The 22,500-nt window shown below is 38.6% G+C and overlaps 1 protein-coding gene across 2 annotated transcripts in view; it reads right to left on the reverse strand.

Annotated features, from left to right (window-relative positions):
- The window catches only part of NEK11 (NIMA related kinase 11), a 324,686-nt gene that overhangs the window by 188,889 nt on the left and 113,297 nt on the right, over positions 1-22,500 (reverse strand). For both annotated transcript variants that reach the window (XM_030816832.1, XM_003265413.2), the window contains 3 exons: positions 6,607-6,756; positions 6,435-6,513; positions 4,016-4,101 (listed from right to left, as the gene is read on the reverse strand). In XM_030816832.1, the coding sequence (XP_030672692.1) occupies positions 4,016-4,101; positions 6,435-6,513; positions 6,607-6,756 (315 nt within the window). The remainder of the gene's footprint in view (positions 1-4,015; positions 4,102-6,434; positions 6,514-6,606; positions 6,757-22,500) is intronic.

The raw sequence follows: 22,500 nt of genomic DNA on the forward strand, positions 1-22,500 counted from the left end.
TTCAATCTTGGAAGTTGCTATCCTTTGGATGTTTTTTCCTTTTATTCTACTTGATAACTTTGATGGTTTGATTGTGTTATAAGGTGGATTCAGTAGACTGGCTTTGTTTCTGGAAAATTTTAGGCAGCCAGTGCTCAGCTCCCAGCTCCTGGGCTGTGTGCTCTAACTCTGGGAGACTTGTATTGGGCCCCAGTTTTGCTCTCTGGCTCCTCAAGGTCGTCAACTCATTGCACTGGGGGGCCCAATGTGCTCCTGGACAGCTGGTCACTACACTCTGATGGATGATGCCAGCCAAAGCATTTTGTAGGATGGTGGCAGCAGGATCCATCCTTGCTTGCATGTGCCAGCAGCGGCAGTGGCGGTGGAGTGGCAGTGTGGAGGGGTGCACACTTGTCAGCTGTGGAAGGGTGCTAGCAGGTGTCAGGGTGCCTGTCTCCCTGTGGGCGTTCACAGCAGCAGCAGAGACAGAATGGCTCAGGGAGCCGGGGCCCTCAACTGGCAACTATGCATGTGGTCCTGCTGGTGGTGGTGTTAGCACAGGGTGCAGCACTGGTGGGCATAGGTCTGTGTGCAACCTCTGTGCATGTTGACACAGGTAAGGGTGGCCACTCAGGGCAGGGAAGGGTCCCCTGTTCTCTGCACCTAGTTTCACTCTGGCAGCAGTGTTGCTACAGGGGCAGGGTGCTGGTAGGGCCAGGGCTGGCTGTCTCTGTGCCCACCAAGGCTCTGATTGCAATGGCAGGGGAGGTGAGGTGGGATACACTCCTGCCAGCAGCAGTAGCAGGGCAGTGTGCATGCACATGCATGCTGGCAGGGCAGGAAAGTCAAAATCTGCCGATGTATATACATGCCAGAAAAGCAACATGGGGAGGGTGGTGGCTGTGAGCCTGGGGAAGCTGCAGTTAGGGCAAGGAGCAGGCCTCCCTACTGGATCTCTCCTCCAGTCAGGCATGATTCCTCAGCAGTACAGGAGCTATGATGTAGACCCCCAGGGCACCCGTGGCTGCACTGCAAGCAGGCGTGGCCAGGCTGGGCCTCAGGAGAGGCCAGAAGATCAAGGGGTGCTCAGGTCAGATCAGCCCCCTCTGATGGGTAAGACTGTTTGCAGAGTTCAGGTCTGACAGTTCCCCTGGGTCTAAAGTCTCCCATGGGAGCAAGTCAAGCCTAGGGGGATGGTCTCCCTGGCCATGCTCTGCTGCAGACACTCAAGCACGAAACCCTCTGGGCTCCACATCAGCTGGTGCGCTGCCCCTACCACTTCTCTAAGCAGCTCTCCCTACCAACCCAAGTGTCCCTGGTGGTCAAGGGGTGTCCTCCAGCCAGGATTCCAGAGGCCTGTGGCAAGAATAGGTTGCTCTCTGCCAGTTCAACTCACCCATTCCTCCAGCGTCACTGGAGGTCCCGGTGCACAGGTGTACAGTGGCCCCATGCAGGATTCCCACCTTCCTCCCCCTTCGGCCCAGCTTCTGTGTCTTCTCTCCATCCACTCTCAGTTGTTCCCTCTGAAGATCTGTTAGGAGTGTGCCAGTCATCCTGGTCCCTCAGTGGCAGCTGTTCCACCTGGCTGCATCTAGTTGGGCATCTTGTCCCCTACCTCATGCTAAATTTTATTGACTATGTCTTCTATTCCAGGCTTAATACAGTAGATATTTTTGTTGCAGCATGGTGTAGTGGTTAATTGCACAGATTAATAACACATTCTGTGTTCAAGAATACACAAACTTTTTCCCACCGCCCAGACTGTAATGGACAATGTCTACACTCCCAGGGCCAACACAAGGTTTAGGCTAGTGAGATACCTCAGGTGCAAAATCTAAGGGGTCACCAAAAAATTCAGTAACCAAGATAATTTTAATGAAAATTATTTTAAAAAGTCAAAATTAATGTCAAAAAAATAAAGAATACAATAGCAAAATTTTAAGGACAGGATCCTGCCCTGAACTTACACAATTCCACCTCACTTGCCTCACCTGATCCTGGCCCTGCTGGACCCTGTCTTTAAACTTTTAATATTTTGTTACCAGGGATTTTAAGCATTAATTTGGAATTTTACAATATTGCATTAAAATTTGATCTTGATTGTGAGTTTTTGGTGTCCCACTGAAATTTTGCCACAGGGTCAAGTGCCTCACTTGCCTCTTCCTCGTCCCAGCAGATCCCTGTGAATAGCTTTTGACTTTTTTTTTTTTTTGTAGAATGCTCACAGCCTCTTCAGTGTTTTCGATCCCAACAACCAGCACATAAACTTCTTTCAATGTATGATTAATGTTAAGCATATTTCCTTAAATGAAAAAGAGGCTAAATAATCACATCGGCTAACATTTTAGCAGGTAATAACCCCATGCTTGTAAGCACTTTACATGAATTAACTCACTTAAATGCAGAGCAACTCTATGAAGTAGGTACTTTTTTTTATAGTCATAGAGAGGTTAAGTAACTTGTCCAAAGTAATACGGAGTATTACCTGGGAACTGGAATTTGAATTGAGATAGTGTTATTAATCTGTGCAATTAACCACTATACCATGCCGCAGCAAAAAATATCTACTGTATTAAGCCTGGAATAGAAGACACAGTCAATAAAATTTAGCATGAGGGAAGGGGCTAGATGGCCGCCTAGAGGCAGCCAGATGGACAGGGATGACTGGCACACTTCTAAAAGTCTTCAGAGGGAAGGCACATTGAAAGAACTCCAACCACGTTCTCAATGGCATTTGCTTCTCTTCCTGACTTGGTTAGGGCCCAATACTGTAGAAGATCTTTCACACTCAACTCTTTCCTTGACAAACACTATGAGAAAATTGTAATGACCTCTGAGGACAGTTCTAATACCTCTCTGATACCATCCAGACAACAGACTCCAGAGGACATGCAATTTTCAGGAATATACATCTCTTATTTTGTCAGACCAATGGATCTCCTTGAAACATAGTCATAGATCTCGAAAATAGCAGTGACCATCTGAAGTCAATATTTCATAATGTAAAATACCCTCCAAACAACTGGATTCTAGAACACTGTTAATTGTAAACAGTGTCAGTTTTGTAACTACAGTACAAAATGATAGCTAAAACTAGTCCAGTATTTAAAAAATACCTACTACTCTTACATCTCTAGTTAATAAAATACAATTGGAAATTTCGACATTTCTTTAAATAGCAGATAATAAACCATAAAAACAAGGCTATTAGGAACATGCCTAAAAATTTACCCCCTGTGGTATATAGTGTACCTTAACTGGAGATCATGCAGATTTCCTCAGTTTGAAAGTGAAGATGGAAAGCAAACATGGTAGAGTTGAGAAACATTGGACTGGGTGTTGGAGGAGTATATTTGTGCTAGATCAGCCCATCGAGGGCTTCTGTTTTCACCCCACTGTCCTGCACACCTCCTCTATACCATAGTTGTGCATGACTGTAAAACTGCAAAAATCCAGAACATAAGAACCTAGTATTCTGGGTTCTTGCAAGTTATAGAACAAAAATTTTGAACGAGGTAGGAGAGAGAAGTTAGATCAGGAAATAATTATGTTTCTTTGGGAAATACATTGTTTAGTTCTTATGTGAAGGAATGTATATTTCAAGAAAGTGAATTTTGGCTTATTTTCAATTGTCCCAGGACTCCACAATGTTTTCTTATCAATAGATACTCTGCCAGTTCACATTAAACAAACAACACGTGAAAGCCATTTATGGTTATTATGGAAGGCTCATTAGCATAAATGTTACTAAATATTTGAGATATTAACTTCTCTATATCCTTGCAAGGCAACTGCAAAGCTACCCTGCAGATCTGTAAGCTGTGCAGTGGTTTAAACTTTCATGATTTCAATTTGCTACCACCTGGGGTAAAGGGCTTTGGAACACCAAGTTCCTGAAGCTCCTTAATTTCTTGGCAAGACTTAAGTGAATTCTATGATACTCGATGCAGTCAGTTTAGTGCTAATAGATTTTTAAAGACAAATGCATTTAACGTTTACACTCGATGGGCTTTTTAAAAACAAAGCAATTACTTACATGGCATTAATTATATGAGCAGCCTCCTTCTGACAATCCAAATTCTTGTCTTCCAGAGTCATTTCTGAATATCCACACATTAGGTGCTGAAAAAAAGATCAACAACCCTGACATACCTTAAAGACTCCTCTTTAGGGATGAAAGGGAATAAATTACCAAGTATCTTTTCAGATTTGGGGTACTTTTGACCATAGTAGGGAGCCTGAGAACAAAGCATGCTATTTTTCCCTGGGTTACATAAAATTACATGGTAGCTTTTCCAAGAAGATCTTGCAGGGTCAGGCTCCTGCCTGTCTCTCCAGCTTCATCTTACACTGCTTACTCTCTCACTCCCTTTTGCCAGTCATGGGCAGGCCTACTTTCAGCCACAAGAAGACACAAGCTTTTTCCAACCTCCCAGACTGTAGAGGACAGTATCTACACTCCCAGGGCCAGTGCAAGGTTTAGGCAAGTGAGATACCTCAGGCACAAAATCTAAGAGGGCACCAAAAAACTCAGTAGCCAAGACACATAATTTTAATGAACATTATTGTTAAAAATCAAAATTAATGTCAAAAAACTATAAAGAATACAATAGCAAAACTTTAAAGATAGGATCCAACCCTGAACTTACACAATTCCACCTCACTTACCTCACCCTAATCCTGGCCCTGCTGGATCCTGTCTTTAAACTGTTAATATCTTGTTACCTGGGATTTTAAGCATTAATTTGGATTTTAAAAATATTGCTTATCTTGATTATGAATTTTTAGTGTCCCCTTAACTTTTGCCCCAGAGTCAAGGGCCTCACTTGCCTCATCTTGGTCCAGCAGATCCCTGTGAATACCTTTTGACCTGTTTTTTTTTTTTTTTTAATGCTCACAGCCTCTTCAGTGTGTTTTTGATCCCACAACCAGCATATGAGGCTCTTTTTCAGAGGACCACCTGCAGGTTCTACTGGATCCCATTTGGCCCGCACAGAAGGAGAGCTGGAAGTATCAGGAAACCTAAGCCCGCCTCCCTCTCTTGTCCAGCCTTCCCCATGACAGCATGGGCTTCCCTGAGAGCATATGCTTGCATAAGAACCCTCCCATCTGTACCTACCTCCAAGGCACAACATAATCAGGACCTCTGTGCCAGCTATTCCCTGCTATTCGAACACCGTTTCTGAGGCTCTTTACATGGCTGGTTGCTTCCCATTGGCTCGCTGGTAAAGAAATGTCACCTATTCCTTTGACCACCAAAGCCCTTCCTTTCTCCCTTACTTTTACAGTATCCTGTTTGTTTATTATACTTTCTTCCCAGTGCTAGGCATATACTTATTTTATTTACATCCTTACTTTTTCTTGGTTATTAGATTCTCTCACTAGCAGTCAAGCTTCAAAAGGACAGGAAACATACCTGTTCATTTTGGCATCCCCTGTGTGTCAGCACAGTGCCCAGCACTCAACTAATAAGTACACATCATTTATCACCTTTGCTTCCTTTGGGTTTGGAACGTGCCCCACTGATGAAAAGGTATCCACAGTTTTTAAAGTGGATGACCATTTTGTGGTTCCTCTTAAAGTCACGCATAAAATTACAGAGGAAACTTGCCTCAGGGACCTGTATTGTAAAAGCCTGAGAAGTTTAAAAAAAAAAACAAACAAACAAAAGCCCTCTAAAGAGGGGACCATTTTCTGCTTTCTTAATACCTGAGACACAGCCTCTATATCAAATTTCCTAATTTACAAGAAAACAAAATAAACTTAGCTAATCATTAAAAAGTATTATTGAGATATATAATAAAGGATTGGAATTATAAATGCTCAATGATAACCCTAGATTTTAGTATTCTCTGTTAGTATATTCTTGTCCTTGCAGGGATATAGTTACAAAGTGTTCAGGTAAGATCTGTTAACAGAGCTCCAAGGGTGGATGTTGAGTTTTGGCATAAAATCAGAAACCTAACTTCTTATTTTCAGTGGCACTGGGGAATGGGAGTTCACACACACCTTATTTTGGAGAGATTGTCCTGACTACTATTTTTCTCAGCTTTTACAAATTTTTATTTATTTGTTTTTGAGACAGAGTCTCACTCTGTTGCCAGGCTGGAGTGCAGTGGCACAATCTCGGCTCACTGCAACCTCCGCCTCCTGGGTTCAAGTGATTCTCCTGCCTCAGCCTCCTGAGTAGCTGGGACTACAGACACGTGCCACCACGCCCAGCTAATTTTTTTTTGTACTTTTAGTAGAGACGGGGTTTCACTATGTTGGCCAGGATGGTCTCGATCTCTTGACCTCGTGATCCATCTGTCTCAGCCTCTCAGCTTCTTTTTGGCCTTTTTCCTCCTTTCTGATTGATTCTTACTGCATCATATCCCCACTGCATATCTTCAAGTCATGGAATGTGTATACAAATGCTCATACCTGTTTCCCAGAATCCCTTTCATTTTAAATACCTGTAGCTGCTCATCAATGTAAGGGATTTTTAAAATTTCAATAGCAGATGGTCTTAATGAAGGATTCTTGTTCAACATGCTGTAATGTTTAAACAGAAAATTATTTTTCAAATGAACTAAAATATAAGTACAACTTTAAATTATTTCTGTGACAACATATTTATTTCTATACCTTTCCATGATGGCATTTAGTTCTTTTGGATATCTCTCAGGGAGAGAAGGTGTATCACCTTCAACAATTTTTAAAACCATGGATAAGAAATTGGAGCCAGCGAATGCATGAGTCATGCAGCACATCTCATATAAAATGCATGCCAGTGACCTGAAGACAAAGTCAAAGAATTTAAATAAGGAACAAATATCCTATTTTAAATTTTTTCATCATACAAAACCTCAGATGTGTTGGGGCATTGGCTGTGAGGCGCAAACATACAATCAGTAGTTGACTTAAAAATTGCAGTTTCATACTGTTTTTTTCCATTTAAATACATGTTTACCAAAAAAAAAACAAAAAAAGTGAAAGATTAAAGCACGAAAGTAAGTCTGAATGACAGCTTTTCTATCAAAGAATAAGCAGATCAAGAGTTAACAAATATGCCTGCACATAGTAAGGATTTTAAGTATTTGATTAATGTAAGGATTTTTTGAATTAGCTTTTAAGAAATAAAATGCAGCTGAATATTATCTTCCTAAGGCAGTTTGATAATTTTATATATGCAAAATATAATTTTAATTTAGCAGTCTAACCTTCCCTCTAATGTGTATCCAAGCATTTTGAAAAGGAAACTGGCATTATTTATTATTCTCTGAATATAATTCATTTGCAAGTGGAGTGGAAGAGCAGCTACTTGAAGCCCACATTAAAATGCATAATTCTCCCATGGTGAGTATGAAACAGAATATTAAAATTCTAGATAAGTCCAACACTGATTTGGATTAGCCATGCAAATCAATAACCTCTAAACCAGCAGGAAAATATTTTAAATAACTCTACATCATTAAAAAAAACTGAAAGGGAAATTCCTGTCTGAGCTTAGTATTAAGAAATAATGGCACTTCTCCTGAATAATGAATTATTTTTATCTTATGGACATTATGAATTATGTAACTGTCCAGGTTTTCCTTTTCATGTTAGTCACTTGAAAGATAAGAAATAAACTTGTGATTGACCTTGTGTAAGTTACATTTTATGTAACTTTTAACAATGTCCTTAATACAACAAAGGATAGACAGAAATAAATACATGAATAATACCATTGAACTATTTTGTGGGTGCTCATGAAAATATGCATTTGTAAGAGAATTTTGGATACATACACTGAGAATATTTCTGTTCCAGTAAATAATAACACTAAAAATTTCCAACTGAGCTGATTGGTACTTTACATTTTACAAAGCACTGACAATATCTCAACAATCCCTTATAACTTCCCAGTGAAATAGAGCCCATGTAATATTTTTCCCATTTTTATAGATTAAAAATTGGCTCAGAAAAGTTAAATGACTTGGCCAAGGTCACATAGGTAGTAAATGGTAGAACTGACTCTTGAATTAAGGCATTTATCTTTCCAAATCCTAGACTGTTTCCATTAAAGAATGCTAGAAAGAAGAGGGAGATGTTAGAAGAAAGTGCATGAAATCAGCTAGAATACCAATATCAATGTAAATATTAAAAATGATGAAAATTTTTGAAAATCAATAGATTTTGCATCTATCTGCAAGACTATTAAATGGCATCTGGTTAGATTTCTATACCCAGAAAAAACACTCCTTCAAATTAAGAGGAAATAAAGATGTTTTTAGCCAAGCAAAAACAGAGATTTCATTATCAGCAGGAAAGCATTTCTTAAATCCTAGACATAAATTTTTCTAACAGAAGAAAAATGATCCGGACAAAAACAATGAGTACAAGAAGAAATAAAGGCACCAAAGAATAAGTATAAATGAATATTAACTCTACAAAATAAAATTAACAATATCTTGTGCTGCTTAAAATTTATGTAGAATAAAAATTCATGACAAAAATAAGGCAAATGACACAAGAGGGAAAAGACTCCAATTAAAAAACTAAATTATCAGACTGGAAAAAAGGTATATTCTGTTCACAAAACAAACTTTAAATGTAGGAACACAGAGAGGTTGATACAAAAAACATACAAACACCAAAATGGCAAAGAACACTGCTAAGATTAAGATGGTGGATCAATAAAACAATCAAACCACCAGGAATATAAAACAATTCTAAATCCGTATACACCTAATAATGTGTGTGTGTGCATGTGCATCATGTGCGTGTGTGTGTATGAAGCAAGAACTGACAGAATTAAAAAAATCAACAAAGATAGAAAAAATCTATACGATGACAAAATGGACATAATTGGCAAGTTAATGTAAATGCAATCAACAATAACAGAATTCAATTTTTTTTCAAGGGCACATGGAACATTTACCAAAATTGACAATACACAGGGCCATAAAGCAAGCCTCAACAGATTTTAAGGACTGAAATCTTCAAAGTCAGACCACAGTAAAATTGTGCTAGACATGAATAACAGAGTGACAGAGAAAAAGAGATAACTGAAAAACTATAAAATTGCCAACTGCTTGAAAACTAAGAAATACACATCTAAATAATCCTTAGGTCAAACAAGAAATTAGAAAACACTTTTAATGGAATGCTAATAAAGATACCAAATATCAACACATTGAATGCAGTTAAGGTGCTTACAGTAAAATTAAAAGTATTAAATGTATATATTACAAAAAAATCTTAATATCTATCGTATAAGTCAACTTGAGAAGTTAAAAAAACAGCAAATCACACCAGAGAAAGTTTAAGGAAATAAATTTTAAAAGAGAAGAAATCAATGAAATAGAAATAAACAATAGAAACAAAATCAGTGAAGACTAATACATTTAATAAATTTCTAGCAAGGCTGATCAAAAAAATCAGAAAAAAACACAGATTAACAATAACAAATAGAAAAAAGTGCAACACTGTAGACTCCACAGATATTAGAAAGTATTAAGATGACATTATAAACATGTTTTTCCAATAAATTTGACAATATGGATAAAGTTAACAGTCTTTTAAGAACACAACTTACTGATACAAGAAGAAAAAGATAATCTGAATAGTTTTTATCTATTAAACAGAGATAATTTCTTATTCAAGATAATAAAACTCAAAGCAGAATTACCATTTGACCCAGCAATCCCATTACTGGGTATATATACCCAAAGGAATACAAATCGTTCTACCATAAAGACACATGCATGCATATGTTCATTGTAGCACTATTCACAATAGCAAAGACATGGAATCAACCTCAATGCCCATCAACGGTAGACTGGATAAAGAAAATGTGGTACACATAAACTATGGAATATTATGCAGCCATAAAAAAGAATGAGATCATGTCCTTTGCAGCAACATGGATCAACCTGGAGGCAAACTAACAGAGGAACAGAAAACCAAATACCACATTTTCTCACTTATAAGTGGGAGCTAAACATTGACTACACGTGAGTGCAAAGAAGGGAACAACAAACACTGGGGCCTACTTGAGGGTAGAGGGAGAGGAGGAGGTTGAGGAACTCAAAAATAAAAATAAAGAAGGCAGTTGCTGTAACAAACTATCAACAAACAAATAAAGGTTTAAATACAAAAAATATAGTTAACAATAATTTATTATATATTTCAAAATAGTTAGAAGACTTGGAATGTTCCCAACACAAAGGAATGATAAATATTTGAGGCAATGAATATCTCAATAACCTAGATTTGATCATTATGCATTGTAAGCTTGTATCCATATATCACATGTGCCCCATAAATATGTACGACTATTATGTATGCATAAAATTTTTTTTAAAAATGAAAAAAAAACTACCTATTTTGTACTATGCTTAACACCTAGGTAATGACATAATCTGTACACCAAGCCCCCGTGACATATTATATATATATATATATATCTGTAATAAACCTGCACATGTACCCCTGAACCTAAAAGCTAAAAATAATAATAACTGAGATAGGCAACAGAAGTGTCCCCTGATCCTCTATCTCAAAAGTAGATATTATAAAGCAACCCTTATAAGGACAGGAGCTATATTTGTTTGGCTTTGTTTTTGCCTACCAATGTATTTTCAGCACAACAACAGAACAGTGGCTAGCTTTATCTTCTCAATATAGATATTTGTTGAATACAGAAAAACAAAATAATAAAAAGCTCTTGCAAAGAAAAACTCCAGGACCAGATGGGTTTACTGATAAATTCTTCCAAATATTTAAGAAATAAATAACAATAACCTTACTCAGCTTCTTCATTTCGTAAGACCAGGACAAGTTTGATACTAAAATATAACAAGGATATTATGGGAAAGGAAAATTACAAGCAAATGTTTTCATGAGTGTTGATTCAAATAACCCAAATTTACACACACATATTAGCAAATAGAATACAATGACATATTAAAAAGATAATACATCATGACCATGTAGATTTTATTTCAGAAATACAGAGTTGACTTAATATATGAAAATAAATCAATCAAAATATATCTCATTACAGAAAAATGTTGAAAAATCATATCACCATCTCAATTGATGCAAAAAGAATTTTATGAAATTCAAAATTTATTGTATTTTTAGAAAGAAGAAAACTCCTAGCACACCAGATATAGGAGGGAACTTCCTTAATCTGATTTTTTGAAGCTTAAAAGTATATAGTAAACATTACGCTTATCGGTGAAATATTGAAAGTTTATTATTTTCTTCTGAGATTAGGAACAAAATAAGAATGCCTACTATCATCACTTCTATTCAACATTGTAATGAAGATGCTGCCCAAAGCAATAATGCCAGAAAAAGTATTTTTTAAAAAATCTATAAAGATTAGTAAAGAAAACATTAGACTGTCATTAATCATGTCAAAATGATTGTGCACAGAAAAAATTCCAAACACCTGACAAACTGTTAGAATTAACGAGGGAATTATGCAAGACTGCTGAATACAAAGCCCTTTATTTCTAAAAACTTGCACAAAAACACACTTAAAGTGGCCCATGAAATACCAACCAAAATCCTAGCAGACATTTTGGCAGGAACTGACAAGCAGATTCTAAAATTTATATGGAAATACAAAGGGACCTGAATAGCCATGGCAATTAAACAAGAACAAATTTGGAAGTTTTGTATGACCAAATATCAAGATTTATTATAAAGTTATATTGCTTATATTATAAAGTTATATTACCTATGAAAGTGTGGTATTGGCAAAGAAGAAAAAATATATACCAATGAAATAAAATAGAGGACTCAAAAACAGATTCGCACATATTTAATCACTTGATTAATGCAAAAATAAACTGCACTGCATGGTAGAGGAAAATACGGCTTTTTCAACAAATTATGCTGGGCCAATTGAATATTCATACAGAAAAAAACATACTTGGATTCCTGTCTCATACCATATAGTCACATACACACACAGATCAATTATAGATAGATGTTACTGTGAAAGATAGAATGAAATTGAGTCGGCTTTAAAAGAAAACAGGAGAAGAAAACTGAGTTTTAAAAGAAAACGAGAATATCTTCATGATCTTGGAGTAGGCAAAGATTTCTTAAAACATAAAAGGCACTAATGATAAAGTTATGAACTTATAAAATGAACTTCATTAAAATTACAAACTTCTACTCATAAAAAGACACCATTAGGAGAGTGAAAAGGAAGACACATAAATATTTGCAATTCAAATATTCATCAGACTACCAAAATATGGATAAAATCAATTAAAACTTCTATAAATCAATAAGAAAAATGAGAGAATCCAATAGAAAAATGGGCAAAAGACTTGAACAGACATTAAATGGCCAAAAGTCATGAGAAGACGCTCAACATTTTTAGTCATCAGAAAAGTGCAAATTAAAACCACTGTGTACTACCACTACATGCTACACACTCATCAGAATGGCTAAAAAGAAAAAGACAGACAATGCCAAGTCAGTACTTGTTATACTATGAAAAAAAAAGTTTCTTTAGGAAAACAAGGCTAAACATCACTAAAAAAAAATCATCAAGTTGAACCAAATACTTTTACTAATGTAGAATGTTTACGTTATGAATTGCCACAATATACTTAGTTATTTCCCCACAGAAGAATCTATAATTCAAACTTCAAGAATGTCTTCTTATACAGAATAGTAGAGTTACAAGAGACTATAAAGATTTGCTCATTTCAAACTCTGGTTTTGTCAGTGAGAAAACCAAAGCTCAGAGAGAGGAAGTAATTTGCCCAGAAAGGTACCATGTCAGATCAGCTCATGTTGGTATTGGTATTAGTTCTCATCCAATACTTTTTAAAATTTCTCTTTTAAAAAGTTACATAGATCACATTCTGTTATGTAGCCTAATACACACAATAATCTGAAAACTGAAAAAAAGATATCAAATTTGCAAGTCCAAGTAACAGAAGGCTAGCAATCACTCAGCACCTACACAATCTCTTCTGATGATTTATGCTCACCCCACATAGGCTCAGGGTCTCCTTGAGGACAAGATTAGAAACAGAACAAGCTAGACAACCTCTCCTGGCCTGGGCATATCTGAAGGGCTGTATGGGAGCAACAACCCCTGATCCAGAACATTTTAAAGTGTCTTGGAAGCAGCTATTAGATTGTCTCCATCAATAATACAAATGGTAACAACAATAATGATAATAATAATAGTAATAATAATAATGAAAATGATAGCTGGAATGTTAATAGTGTTTACTATGAGCCAGGCCCCCTTCTATGTTCCTTTCATATTTTAACTCATTGACTTACACTCACAACAATCCTAATGAGGTAGGAACTATTATTATCATTCCCATTTTTCAGATGAGAAAACCCTAAGATTAGGTAAATAGTTCAAGGTTCCATACTGAGTAGGTCATAAAGCTGGGACTGTAGCCCAGGCTATCTGGCTCTAGAGACAAAGACTCTCTATGCTATCCTGCCTCTGGATCTTGCACCAATCAGAGCACTTTGGATCACGAAAGGCTCTCTTGAGTTGGAAATCATGGCTAGCCCTGACAGAGCCTTTTAAGCAGGGGCTGATTTCCCAAGGTAATTTCAGGTTCTACATAAAACCTTAATTCACTTTTAAAAATCACTGGGGCCTTAGACAACAAGCTACGAAGGGCGTCACACCACGGCAAATATAGGGCACACAGACAATGAGACTTTCTGTGGAAAAAGGAAGGCAGACAAGTTTGGCTTTTGTCTTTTCATTGCTTGGAAGGAAAGAGGGCTTACTGGTCTATTAACAGTGAATTGATCACCAAGTCAAATGCTGGTTTGATGGAGATATAACTCTACTTTGATGAATTTATTAAGGTTATAAAAAGATGGGGTAGGCCAGGCACAGTGGCTCACACCTGTAATCTCAGTGACTTGGGAGGCTATGATGGGACAATGAGTTGAGGCCAAGAGTTTAAGACCAGCCTGGGCAACATAGCAAGACCCCGTCTCTACAAAAAATAAAAATATATTAACTGGGCATGGTGGCCCACACCTGTATTCCTAGCTACTCCAGAGGCTGGAGTGGGAGGATCACTTGAGCTCAGGAGTTTGAGGTTACAGTGAGTTATGATTGTACAACTGCACTCCAGCCTAGGCAACAGAGTGAGACCATCTCTAAAAATAAATAAAAATAAAAAAAGATACGCAATTATCTGGCTAAAGAAACTATGGATGCCGGGCGCGGTGGCTCACGCTTGTAATCCCAGCACTTTGGGAGGCTGAGGCGGGCGGATCATGAGGTCAGGAGATCCAGACCACAGTGAAACCCCGTCTCTACTAAAAATACAAAAAAATTAGCCGGGCGGGGTGGCGGGCACCTGTAGTCCCAGCTACTTGGAGAGGCTGAGGCAGGAGAATGGCGTGAACCCGGGAGGTGGAGCTTGCAGTGAGCCGAGATTGCTCCACTGCACTCCAGCCTGGGCGACAGAGCAAGACTCCGTCTCAAAAAAAAAAAGGAACTATGGAACAATTAGATCTACAGGCTTAGTAATCAATTAATTCTCATATAAGACTACAGTACTCTCTGTTTTGGAAATCCTCTCAGCTACACTGTAGTATGCAGTGCAATTACCTGTTTCACTTTGATGACTAATATTTGCTTGCACTCTAGCACATAGAGAAGACTTCATTTATCAGCCAGTAACTTGTGAAAATGGACCTGCTATAGTGGTCCCAGCGCACCTACCTGGAATGGGCACCAGTAACTGAAACTTGGACAATCTCATTACAGAAACTACCTTGACACTCAAAGATAAAAGATTTTTGGTTACCTACCATATCTCAGAGCCACTGTCAGTGTTTCCCAAACTTTAACATACATGCAAATCACTTAGGGGTTTTGTTAAATACATACGATAGGTAACCAAAATACATATGGTGACTATATTTCTATGTACCAGTGTTTCTTTTTTCTAGTTTCCAACCAGACATTTCCATATAGGAATCATCTAAAACTCTTCACTTCCATCCTTTTAAAATAATTTTCTCTTATTTAACTCCCAGGTCTTAAATCTGCTGATACAAAAACAGATTGGGGGTGGGGGAGAGCTGAAATAAACAAGTGAGATGTGTATTTTACTTAGAAGTCTATAATTTGCATTTCTTTCTTTTTCCAAAATACAGACAACTGTGAAGAGATAAGCAAATAAATCCCTGAGGGAGTATGAATACAAGCAATGAAAAAGAAGGCTGGGATCAGGTGTCTGTGAAGCAAATTACACCTGAACTCCATAAACTTGCCATCTGTCCAAATCGAACAACTTGTCTGGAACTGCTGAGAAAACGTCTGAAGCACAGGTTGATTGATAATAAATCACAAACGTAACTCAGACTTTATCCTTTCTCAAGGTAACTAAATTTACCCTTCAAAATCTGCCAGACTCTGCAAACAGAGGCCTGCCCCAGAGCAATGTATGACTCTAGTTGGTTAGGAAGCTTTGTTGATCTTCTAGATAATGTTTTTATTTGATGTAATTGAGGAGCATCCTGATATATTCATCTAGAAAAGAGGAATCAGTTCAATCTATGGAAAGAGTAATAGAAATGTAATACAAGAGTAGTGGGTTTTGCTTTAGTGTGTATCACCCTAAATGAAAGTCTTTACTTAGGTGGAATTGAGTATTAACCTAAATTTAGTCTAAATATAATGAAATGAAAATAAATATAATGAAAAACATTGGGCTGCTTGAAGAATAGTACTTAAGAAAAAATATTACATAGCAATTGTTTATGAATGACTTACCTTATCTCAAAACCTCTATCAGTGTTTCCCAAACTTTAACATATATGCAAATCACTTAGGGGTTTTGTTAAAATGCTGATTCCCAGCATTTGGGGGGAAACAGTAGATACAGTGGAAGCATAGTTTTTAGATCTTTCTTGAATCCACACATGAAAACAAAGCAGCTACAGAACAAAACTCAAAACCCATGAATAATATTATAATTTAATAATAATTTATTATAAAGTGAAGTTATAAGGTGTCCCCTTGAACCTTGCTGTGCAAGTGAAGGAACATAAGCCACATAGCTACATGACTGGCATAATATCAGCATCTGTCTGAGAAGAAGCAGAGGGAAGCAATGGAGTGATCAAGGGACATGAGAACAGAAGAACCTCAAACTATCCACAGTGGACCAATCTAAGCATAGCAATTAAACCCAGCAGGGGTTCTGCCCAATCCAAAAGCAGGGTGAATGCAAGAAATCCCAAGATAAGGCTTAAAGCAGCTGGAGCAAAATAGTTCAGGGCTGTCCAAAAGAATTTATTGAACTCATAGAAATGTTCTTATTTCTACAAACAATAGCCACCAGCCACATTTGGCTTTTGAGCACTGAAAATGTGGCTAGTGTGACAGATGAGCTGAATTTTTTAAAGAATATTTAAAAAGAAAAGTGAACTCATTTCTTTTATCATATTCTAACATACTGTCACATTTTAGGGAAGACGACCCATAAAATTATAGACAAAACAAGGTTTGGGTGAATTTTCTCCTGTTCATACCAGCTCTTTCTAATTACTTTCCTCCACAACTGAGCTTTACAATGTTTCAAGGAAGATTATCAAATCTCTCTCCTCTGTAGTGGTCCCACATCCTCTATACCATAAGAATGTGGCTAATGGAGGAAAAAGATCAAAACCAGTGAGTGAGGAGGACAAGGAGACCACAGGGTGGCAGAAGAGAAAAACTGGCTAAAAGTCAAAGCTTCTTTGCATCTTTAACTATTCTTGAGGTCACAGTTACAGATTTTATGCAAATCATACAGCTTAGGAAAGGATGTGGACAGTGTTTGGAGTTGGGGTAGGGAGATAGGTTGGCAATGGAAACAATGATCAAAGCATGCTTACATTACCAACTGTTATTTACTCAGCCACTCTGTTAAGACCGAATATGGCAACAGCCGACACTGCTCATGGGGCATGAACTGCTTCACACTTTGAATGGCTGTGTTCCAACTGCTTTAATCATTTTATATAATCTCCAGAGGCTCTTTTATGATGGACAGAACATCAAAAGTAGTAGAATGTGCCAAGTTAATAGAAGACCTACCTATCTCCCTCCTTTAGTCTCCACCAATCTTCTCCCTCCTGTCAGTTTTCTGTAGCCCAGCTGGCATCATAATAAGACTGACTCCCCTGGTAGATTGATTGCTCTTTGCAAATATTCTTTTTCCCTTCCCCCATGGGGGCAATTGGCACAGGACTTGCTTCAGCCAATGGAATATGGGTGGATATGAAGTGTGTCACAACTAACTGGGTGGAGGATCTAAAGGCAGACACATGCTCTTTCTCTCTAGCACTGTATTGTCTATGTTTTTCAGAGCATAACCTGTGTCCTGGAACTGGGAAAACCATGGATCAGAGCAGGACTGCAAATGGAGCAGAAACTCAGTTAATCTGCAGTCCTCAGGTAATGCAAAGAATAAATATATGAAGTACCTGAGATTTTTTGGAGCTCTTTGTTACTGCAGCAAAGCTGACTGATACATCATTCCTCTGCTTAACAGCCTTTAGCAGTTTCTCATACTCCAGAAGATAAAAGTGCAAGCTTCTTATCATAATTACATGGGTCATTCACCATCTGACCCCTGCCCACCCTTCAGTCAAATGTACCAACACTCCCCTCCTTGCCACATACACACTTTGTCCTACAGCTAATCAGAAGACCCTGAGCTTTCTCACGTTTCCATGTCCTTTCATACCATTTCTCAGAGTCTTTCAGTAGTCAGAGAAGGTCCAAGTCATTTGTAACTATTTTTAAATTCCCAGTATATTTTTTAAACGAATAAATACCCCAATAAAAGTTTCAAAATTGGTGATATATCTGAAATTTTGGCATTAAATAAACACCTTCAACATATACCACCTCATTTGGAAATAACTTTAAACACATACATTTGAGGCCCTTCGTGAATGAGAAGGCCCTGGCCAAATGGTTCTTCTGGCCAGCCACTTTCTTTCCCTACACAGTTCCCTCCCTCTTCTCCAGTGGCCCCGCTCACTTTTTGGTCATTGACATTGGGTCTTTTTACCTGAAATACATTTGCCAAACTCTTCTCCATTTTTCCGCATCCTGAGCAGGAATCATGCACTCTCTAAGACTATAGCTGATGCTCTCCACCCCTATCGCCAGCTGTCAATCACTCTCCACTTTATACATCAGAACATGTATTGCACTATAACAGTATACAGCAGTTTATATGTTTATCATTCCTTCGAGGACAGAAACCTTCATGTCTTCACATCTTTTCCTTTCTGCAAATACCATACCACCCTAGGGGCAAGAAGGAGTAAGCCTAAAGGTATGAGCTGTTCTGGTACACTGCCTTTCTGAGGTAGGAGGAGAAGCCCTAATTTACAAATTTCCATGGTATAAATACCATGGTTGTTTTCAAGTTACTAATGTGACATCAGTGAACACTGACTTGAGAAGAGATGTGGAAAATTGGGTCTTATGAGCTGGTATGAGCTCCAGCATACCACTGAATCATGGGAGTGATAGAAAGGTAAGGCTGGAGTCAGATGGTCCAGTGCTGGGGCTGACGTTGAGGTGGGGGTTGGGAGAAAGAAGGCAAAGTCAGGAGGAATGAAAAAAGAGTTCTGAGGCACATGGAAAAGTTGCTGGTCTGGAAGTTCTCAGCTGTGGTCCAGGTTCTTCGGTTCTACCCACCAAACAGACCAGCAAGTAGAGTGCCAGATTGCTTTCCTGGCACAAGCCACTTCTCTTAAGCAATTTATTGAGCCTTTTGACATAAAGAAAACGAACACTGCCAGATTGTCTTATGGAGGCATAGATTAGAGGCTACTTCTCAACTCCTGCTTGCCGTTCTCCTGATGAAGTCCCGCTCCAGTCACCACTGCTGCATAAAAAACCACCCCCAAACCTTAGTACCTTAAAACAACAATAATCAGTCATTTTGATCATGAATCTTTTTGGTCAGAGATTGACAGGGAAGCCTTGAACCTGCTCCCCACAGCATCTGCTGGTGATGCTCAACTGAGGCTTAAGGATCCACTTCAAAGATGGCTCATGCACATGACTGGCCAATTGATGCTGATTATCAGCTGGAAGCTCAATGGAGGTAAAGACCAAAGGCCTTGGTTCCTCTCAATGTTGCCCTCTCCATGTTGGTCTCTCAATGTGCCACTCAGGCTTCCTCACAACAGGGTAGTTGGGTTCCAAGAACAAGAATTTGAAAGGAACCAAGCAAAACCTATATTGCTTTTATTACCTAGATTCAGAAGTCACATAGCATCAATTTTGCAACAATCACAGGCTTACCCAAATTAAAGGTGAGGGAACACAGACCCCACCTCTCAGTAAGAGTGTGTCAACATCACCTTATAAAAAGAACATGTAAGAAAAGAACATGTGAGAAGTGATATGTTATGATGGCCATTTTTGGAAAATACAATCTGCCACATGCCCCTGTGGATCATGGGACATTCTACCTTATGCTCCTATCCAAAGGGGTCTCCTTCCTCAGAAACCCAGGCCCTGCCCAGGCTCTCATGGCCACACTCTTTCCTCGCCCCTGATGCTCCTTGCTACAAAGTGCCCAATCCTGGAATTTGAAAGATTTAATCCCAATTTGACTTCCTATAGAAAGACTAGTCTCAACTACGGATTCCAAGACTTAAAACAAATTTAAAAAGCAATGTAAACAATGAAGTGTGGTGATAATATTTAATATTTGCCAAATAAATTTGCATGTTTGAAATAAGAACTTGTTGACACAAGTAAATTTTTCTTTAGTAAGAGGAATGAAAGAAAATTCTGAACTAACCCTCCCTTCTCCAGCTCTCCCACAGAATTAACAAAACAAGAGTATATAAATTTGCCACATCATTTATTAATGAGTTAAATCTGCTTGGTCTTCTATAACCTTCTTATATTTATATATTAATATCTTTTTCTAGATTCAAGAAGTTCTCTGTTACTATTCCTTTTAATAAACTTCTTACTCCTATTTGTTTCTCCACTTCTCTTTAAGGCCAATAACTCTTAGACTTGCCTTTTGAGGCTACTTTCCAGATCTTGTAGGTGTGCTCCATTCTTTTTTTTTTTTTTCTTTTTTCTCTTATCTCCTCTGACTGTGTATTTTCCAATATCCTGTCTTCAAGCTTACTAATTCTTTCTTCTACTTGATCAATTTTGCTATTAAGAGACTCTGATGAATTCTCCAGTCAATTGGATTTCTCAAGCCCAGAACTTCTGCTTGATTCTTTTTAATTATTTGACTCTCTTTGTTAAATTTATCTGATATAAATCTGAATTCTTTCTCTGTGTTATCTTGAATTTTGTTGAGTTTCTTCAAAACAGCTATTATGAATTCTGTGTCTGAAAGGTTGCATTTCTCTGTTTCTCCAGGATTGGTCCCTAGTGCCTTATTTAGTTTGTTAGGTAAAGTCATGTTTTCCTGGTTGGTCTTGACACTTGTGAATGTTCATCAGTGCCTGGGCATTGAAGAGTTAGGTATTTATTGCAGTATTCACCATCTGGGCTTGTTTGTACTCATCCTCCTTGGGAAGGCTTTCCAGGTATTTGAAAATACTTGGGTGTTGTGATCTAAGCTACATCTGCATTGGGGCCACCCCAAGCCCAGTAACACTGTAGTTCTTACAGACTTGTAGAGGTACCACCTTGGTGGTCTTAGATAACATGCAGAATAATTCTTTGGATTACAAGGCAAAAACTCTTGTTCTCTTCCCTTACTTTCTCCCAAGCAAATGGGGTCTCTGTATTAAGTTGCCTGGAACTGGGGGGTGGGGTGACACAAGCACTCCTTTGGTCACCACTACTGGGACTGTAGTGGCACCAGGTCTCATCCAAGGCCCCCGTAACCACTTCCTATTACCTATGTTCACTCAAGGCCCTGGAGTTCTACAATCAGCAGATGATGAAGCCAGCCAGGTTTGTGTCTTTCCCTTGAGGGGTATGAGTTTCCTACGTCCTGGGTAGGTCTAGAGATGTTCTCCCAGAGCCAGGGACTAGAGTTAAAAACCTTAGAAATCTGCATGGTGTTATATTCTACTGTGGCTGTGCTGGCACTCAAGTCACATGACACAGTCCTTCCCACTCTTTCCTCCCCTTTCTGTGTGCAGAGGTGCTTCACCCCATGACACCACCAATACAGGCCTACAGGGAATATCCCCAGGCTACCACTGATGCTCAATTAAGGCCTAAGGACTCTTCCTTCAGCTTGTGGTGAATACCACCAGGCCTGGAACTCACCCCTCAGGGCAGTGGGCTCCCCTCTGGCCCAGGGAAGGTCCAGAAATGCTATCCAAGAGCGACGACATGAAATCAGGGACTCCAAGATCTCACTTGGTCCTCTACACCACTGTGGCTGAGCTGGTACCTGGTTTTTGGTTCTTATGAAGGTGATTCCTTTGTGTAGACAGTTGTAAAACTTGGTCTTCCTCAAAGGATAAATGCTTGAGGGAAAGGATACCACATTTTCCATGATGTGATTATTATGAATTGCATGCCTATATCAAAATATTTCATGTACCCCATAAATATATATATCTACTGTATACCCACGAGAATTAAAAATTTAAATTTTTTTAAAACCTGGTGTTCCTGGGGAGGGGCATGATCAGTGGGGCCCTTATTCAGCCATCTTGCACTGCCCCTCCTCCATCAATATCAATTTAACAAGGATTTATTAGCTATGTTATTAACCCTTTTAAAATTCATCAGGCCAAATTAGTACTATCTGCAGAGTTTGTATCAACCATTTCATGCTAGTCATTGAAAAAAATATATTAATGTTCAAATATACTTCACCTGACTGAAATGTTTTCTTACCCAAGCTTCTATTGGATGAAAATACTGACACCAGTGCTTATTCCCTAGGAAAGCACTCCTGGTCAATAGCTTTCTTCTGAACCCATATAAGAACTTCCCAGGCCATGGGCAAGTGAAAAAAATGAATTCTTTTGCTCCAGAGCTTTCTTCACCAAGAGGGAGCTGATGAAGCTGTTGGCTGCCAGCTACTAGATAGCCCCATTTTAGTTACAGGAAATGCTGGCAAGTTGGACTGTATTTCTCAAAAAAATAGGCTGTTGTCCCCATCCCTTCCCTGTCCACCCTGGAAATGTTCTTCCGTGCGGATACTTTCTTGGTCCTGGCAGGTCAGGCAGGTGCTGGTTCTTCTCTCTTTTCTTCTACTCACAGCTAATCCTTGCCTGACACCTCTGCCCCAAGATCATGAAAGCCTGAGTCCAATGTTGGGCATGAACTAGATTCCTTCTCTGTCCCCCACCCAACCAACCTCCACACCAAATTTCTGAGAAAAACCCTGAGAGCTTCACCGTACACTCTGGATGCTGCCACTATTCCCACCACTGTTCCCTTTACTTAAATCACCCAAAGAATATGGGGGCTACAAGATCAAAGAGCCATCTGGTTGGCTTCTCACAACAAAGTAAATAAGACCAACAGTGAAATATTGTTTTCTTTCTGTCTAATTGCAGTACCATTATTCA

Source organism: Nomascus leucogenys, chromosome 8 (genome assembly GCF_006542625.1).
Source record: "Nomascus leucogenys isolate Asia chromosome 8, Asia_NLE_v1, whole genome shotgun sequence".
Taxonomy (NCBI): domain Eukaryota; kingdom Metazoa; phylum Chordata; class Mammalia; order Primates; family Hylobatidae; genus Nomascus; species Nomascus leucogenys.